This window comes from Triticum urartu, chromosome 5 (assembly GCF_003073215.2).
Source record: "Triticum urartu cultivar G1812 chromosome 5, Tu2.1, whole genome shotgun sequence".
Taxonomy (NCBI): domain Eukaryota; kingdom Viridiplantae; phylum Streptophyta; class Magnoliopsida; order Poales; family Poaceae; genus Triticum; species Triticum urartu.
Window position 1 is genome coordinate 181,135,953 of NC_053026.1, and position 6,109 is coordinate 181,142,061.

Sequence of the window (6,109 nt, forward strand, 5' to 3'; positions counted from 1 at the left end):
AACCAACAAGTAGCTTCTCACCAGAAATCCTGGAGCGAGCGAACGGTTGGAATTTTCTATATGACGCACAATGCGTCCAACTGTCGACGCTTTGCCCAGGATGCGTGGGCGTGCGACCCTGGCCCATTTCTGCATTAAGCAGAGGGCGTTTTGGTTCTGGTTTTGGGAGGTTCGAAGCCAGTTTTTACTGGTTTTGAGGGCCTTGTAGAGGTTCCAAGCCGGTCTCAACGGTTTTACGGAAGCTTCCTAAAATGGTTTTCTATTCTTTATTGCTTTCTGTTATGTGTTTTCTGTTTACTTTTTTCAAAAAATGTCCAGGATATTCAACATTGTTTGCGTTTTCAAAATATGATTGGAATTTCTAAAAAATTTACTGTTGTAATTTTTTTGTCAAAAATTTTAAAAATGTTCGGGGATTTTGAAATAAATATTTGGAATTTGAATAAATGGTCATGTTTAAAATGTTATTCTCAAATTCAAAAAATGTTCACTTTTTCAGAAAACATTCATTTTAAAAAAAGTTCAAAAATTCAGATTTTGTCCAAATTACAATTTTTTGGGAATTTCCATAAAAATCAAATTGTGTTTGTTTTTTAATAAAAAATTAAAAAACCTTCATACTTGATGAAAACTGTTCGGAAAATTTTAAAAATGTGCAGAATTTCCATTTTTTTTCATAAATTGTTATTTATATTTAAAAATTGTTCAGATTCTAATTTTTTTGTTCAGTTTTCAATTTTTTTGCCTTTTCCGATTTTCTTTTAGAAATTCAAAAACTGCTCGTGTTTTAAAAAAGGTTATTTTTCCATAAAAATGTTCAGAGTTTTTGAAATATGTACACATTTACGGGAAATGTTCGCGTTCATTTTTTTGCATCGCAGTTTGACAAATTTGCATTTTAGACAAAACGATCGCCCCCGCCCCCCCTCCCCGAAAAAAGCCCTCTAGTAGTTTTTTTTTAAAGAAAGCGCTCTAGTAGCTTAGCCGCTACTGGACTAATGGTCCTGCCTAGTTGACACGGGCCATGTGTGTCGGGCGCCTATTGGACGCAATTCGGGTCATATAGGAGGTCCCCAAACTATTTGGTTTGTTAGCTTCTCCTGCCAATCGACTAATTTCAGATGTGGCATGAAAGAGGGAAAGAGCCAGGCTCGATCAAGTTGGTGAGTGCAATGACCCGTTTAGTTTCCTTGCTGTTCTGATTTTTTTTGTTTAAAGTAATGATTTCAGCATGTACAGAGAGCATTATTAAGGGTGGTGTCATATTTTTTGCACACAGAATAATTATGTAAAATTTAAAACAAACATGACAATCTAGATTATGGCGTGAGTATGAAGTTTCACACATACTAGAGGCTAACACGCGCTTCACCACGCCGTTCTTCACTCGTGAAATTAACTATTTTATATCTATAGATTATTCTGATAAGTTGTTTTGTTTTGATTTTATTTGTGTTTGCTATGTGTTTTAATTTTTTATTGGTGGTGTTTTCTTGTTCGTATATCGTGTGGGGTTGCTGTTGGAGCATTCTTTTGCAAGAGAAGTGCGGAGTTATTTGATGCGTGGTTGTGAAGTCTTTTCATATTTTGGCCCTAGTGTCAGCCCGGTGGTGATTGTTTGAGCCTCTTGGAAGCTCTAATTTCACACTAAAACCATGAAATTGTTACTGTGACATTCATATGAGTCGGCACACGAAGCTCTTGCTCGCTCAGCTAGCTCCCTGCTCCTCTCACTCGTTTATTTTGTTCGCTCACCCCACTGCTTGCTCAAAAAAAAATCAGCTATTTTTTATCTAAAAATGTTAGTTAAATTAAATGATGTTTAAGGAAATTTAAAAATATTATGACTTTCAAAAACCATGAACTTTAGAAACATTCATGAATTTAAAATATATTCATGGTTTAAAAAATATTCACAAACTTTAAATGAACGTGAACTTTACAAATATCCACTTTAATCAATATTAACGAATTTGATTTAAAAAAATATCTTTATGTTTTTGAAAGTACACAAATTTTAATAAGTGCTCATGAAATAAAATATGAAAAGAATAAAAGGAAAAAAGAGAAAAAAAATAAAACTAAACAACACACACTTACGCATGGGGTCTTAGTGACCCCACAACCATCGAAGCACAGGAGCACATCAATTCAAGGGACCACAACCCTCGAGCACATGAGCGCTTCAATGCAAGGGAACTTAGTATCTCTACAGATTTTATACAAAGAAAAACCTCACATTTTGCATAAAGTTTGCAAATCAAAAGGAACACATACATATCTTCAACATCAACCATGCCTCACCAACTTAGAGCCATCGCAGTTATACCTAGCCATTCCTCGGGCCGGGCCGGGCTTCAGGCCAGGCCAACCAAAGCCCGAAGCAAAAAACCCAGGCTCGAGCCTGGCCCGGCCCAAGCGTCGAGCCTAAAAATCAGGCCCGAGCCTGGCTCATCACACTAAAAACCCGTCGGGCCTCGGGCCACGGGCCAGGCCTCTTCCTTAAATGACGAAATCGACGGGCCCGGGCCCGGCCTGGCCCGGGCTTTGGGCTCAAAACCTAGGCCCGAACCCGGCCCATGGACAAGGTCGGGTCGGGCTGCCCATGGCCAGGACTAATCGCAGTAGCTAGTTCTTGCGTAAACACATCCGTGTCGGCGAGTACGCACGGCCTGAACGATCTATACTCTTCACTTATTATTGCATGGCAAATGTGGTGAGCAACCTTAAAAAAACACTCTTCACTTATTTATTTATTTTTGAAATGTACTCTTCACTTATTTACCAACCAGAACTTCAACATAACTATCAGCAACTGAACGGGACAAAACCGATCTTCTGCGCTGTAACATCGTAGATCACCTCCGTCGACCGCTGCTGTGTGTTGCCGACAATGCTGAATGACATGGCCGTCGGCCTCGAGACGAACGCGAGGCACCCGATGGCCGGCTTGCTTGGGTCTGGGAAGATCATGATCCCGTAGAAGTTAAGGTCGAACACGGCGCCGTCGCTGAATATGAAGGACACCGCCGGTATGAAGATGGCGCTCTGGCCGGTGAAGTCATAGCACGTGTCGAGGATGTCGTATGCCGGCGCCGGCTTGTTCCCCTTCATGGTGAACTTGAACCGGTCGCGGAGCGAGGTGTAGGCCGCCGCGGGGAGGTACGTAAGGATCGTGCCGGAGTCGAGGAGGGTGCCCCCGTTCGTGAACAGGGACGGCGGCACCGGCAAGACGTAGCCGCCGATGTTGATGGACACGAGCTCGACGAAATAGAAGGACGGGTACTCTGGCTTCTTTACCATCGCCGTGTACTGGACCTGCTTGTTACCGGAGACCGGCGTGGAGCCGATGCTGAGGTACCCAGGCGTGGTGTTGAACGACGGGAGGCAGTATGAGAAGGTGCCGCCAAACGACGGAGCGGCCTGTGAGGGTAGGGAGAGCTGGCCACGGCCAAGGCCGAGGAGCCCGTCCACCTCGCCGAACCCGCCGTCGTTTTGCTCGCTGCATCCGAAAGCGAAGCTGGGGAACGTGCGAGAGGAGGAGAAGGACAGCGTCTCTTGGGAGAGGACGCCGGACGTGGACGAGCCATCGCCGTAGAGGACGGAAAACAGGCAGGTGGTGGCGTTGCACTGGCCGCCGGCGGCCATGCACTCCGGCGTTCCGCAGGGCACGGCCTTGTAGGTGGTCGACTTGGTGGGGTCGAAGATGGGGTCGTGCTGCGGGTAGCAGTGGCCGGAGCAGGGCTGGCACTGGATCCACGATATGTCGCTGCCGGTGTCGAACATTATGGCGGACGACCGCGCCGGCGTCCCGAAACCGACAACCACGACGAACTCCAGCGTGTCGAGGGAAGTCCCCGTTCGGTCCGGGATGGTCACGGATGGCGCCTCTGCTGGTGCCGCGACAGACGGCCACGGAATACGGCCTATGTCGGGAGCTGGAGCCATGACCATGTCGTTTGAAGAAGCCAAGGCTGACCGCTGGAGCAGGGTGGTCAGACGGGCACTGTCGTGGAGGAGGATGTCGTTCTGGAGCCCTGCCTGCTGGAAGTCGGACCCGCTGCTGCAAGCGGGATGGATGGCGAGCTTGTTTCCAGACGGCGCAACTGTGGATCGTTTGCAAGCAGTGTCATCAATAATTCAGTATCCGGAAATAACTGTGGCTCAAAGGGATAGCATCGGTAGCGCGGGATCTACTCCCTTCGTTCGGAATTACTCGTCCAAAAAATGAATGTATTAAAGTGTTAGGGTAATATGTTCTATACTCCTACCTGTATGTGTGTCGGGATCATAGCAGCTGACTCGAGCCTTGGAACTGATGAGCTCGTCGATGCCGACGGAGAGGTAGCGCGGGGAAGTTGCTGCCAGAGTGCAGCCGGAGAGAAGGGCAAACACGACCAAACAGGGCCCGAGGGATCCCTGGCGCTGGGTCGACGCCATTTGCGTATCTGAACCAAGGTGTTGCTGACGAGGAGGCCAACAGAACCCGAATCCATAAATAGGCGGGGCTTCGGAAGAAAATTGGGCGTAGCTTGCAAGAATGGACTTGGGAGAAGCTGAGCACCGGACGACTAATGGTGGATGGAATTTAAAATGTCATTTGTTCCATCGGAATGTATGTTGCTGCGATGGCTACAAGAACACCACGATGCAACTGATGTATGTTCAAGTTTCCCTTTTTCCTTTTTGATTTTTTTGGTGTGGCTCAACTGCGGCACGGCCACAAGACAAATGTTAAAAGGATAATGATTCCTGACGGTTGACGGGCCCAAACTTCGGGCGGTCTTGTGCGCGTCGTCAGATGCAATCAGATCGAACTTCGTAAATCTCAAGATGATATGCCGGCTCAATCTCTCGGAGGTGCTCATAGGGGTAGGGTGTGCGTTCATAGAAATGAGTGTATGCGCGTGTATATGAGCGCTTGTGTCTGTACTGATGCTAAAAAAAAAGATGCAATCAGATCGTGCGCTCTCGGTTTCCCCACGTCTGTGCTCGCTGCCTCTGTGTGTCACACGTGCTGTCGGGTCCATGCACCGCTCGAATCTCTCCTGTCTTACCCCATCACACACACCGCTTCCTCCACTCGTCTTCTTCACCGCTCATTTTCTTCATCACAACCTCTACTACCTGCTGCCACACGAGGCGACCAACGGAGCGGCTCCCCGCTGCTAGGGCAAGATACCTTGGAGGGGGGGGGGGGGGGGGGCGAGGCGTTGCAACTTAGGGTTGAGACACCGCAGGTGGCATGATAGAGATGTGGTGGCGAGCCATTCTTGCTGCGACCAATGACGGGGGTGTTGCGACTGACATCATGGAGGAGTGTTGCAAGCCATGGTCGCCGGTTCACTAGTTCGGCACATTCCTACTCGAAGTGTTGCAAGCCATGGGTTTCGGCCAGCGTTGAAGAATTAGACGACTGTGATGTTGGCTTTCTCGTCTGCCAAAGTGCATAGCCGAGCCAACTAAATTTGAAGGAATGTGCCGAACTCTAATCCGTGGATCTAGTTTGGCAAGTGGATCTACATCCCTTGGCGTTCCCTAGCCTCAATTTTTATTTTTACCCATCTTATTTGAAGGTTGAAATCGAGTACTTCTGCCCGTAGTTCGAGATCTGAACATTTCGCCCAAAATTGAGTTTTCTCGGCCTACCCCGGGTACCCGAACCCTCGGGACATTTCCACCCAAGTCCCGGACCACCCCGGGCGCCCGAACCCCTTTTCCCCAGGCACCCGGACCCTCAGGCAACTTTTTCACCCAAGTCTCGGACCACCCTGGGCGCCCGACCCCTACCACCTTGGGTGCTCGCACCCCCCGCCCCCGCAGTTTCAGCCTACCTCCGAAAATCATTTTGGGCATAAGTAATTCATCCGGAGTCTGATTTTCGCGTTCTTTAGCTCGTTTTGTAGCTATTGACATCCACCATCCCACAAAAATACTAACACAAACACTTGACTTCATCAATTTTTTCTCCTAATTTTGGCATCTTTTCCTCGGCCCTCCACCATATCATCCACAATAGGACCATAGCTTTCCGCAACCTAACTCATTTTATTTCCCATTGCATTTGTGGTTGTTTGAGTTGTGATTGGAGTCTCCTAAGGTGTTTCAG

The 6,109-nt window shown here is 47.6% G+C and overlaps 1 protein-coding gene across 1 annotated transcript; it reads right to left on the minus strand.

Annotated features, from left to right (window-relative positions):
• Positions 1 to 2,808: 2,808 nt before the first annotated feature.
• On the minus strand, positions 2,809 to 4,440 carry LOC125510596 (aspartyl protease AED1-like). Its single transcript, XM_048675819.1, has 3 exons — positions 4,272 to 4,440; positions 3,301 to 4,106; positions 2,809 to 3,108 (listed from the first exon to the last, which is right to left on the minus strand). Exons 1-3 carry the CDS (start codon positions 4,438 to 4,440, stop codon positions 2,809 to 2,811), a joined length of 1,275 nt encoding a protein of 424 aa, XP_048531776.1.
• Between the last annotated feature and the right edge of the window lie 1,669 nt (positions 4,441 to 6,109).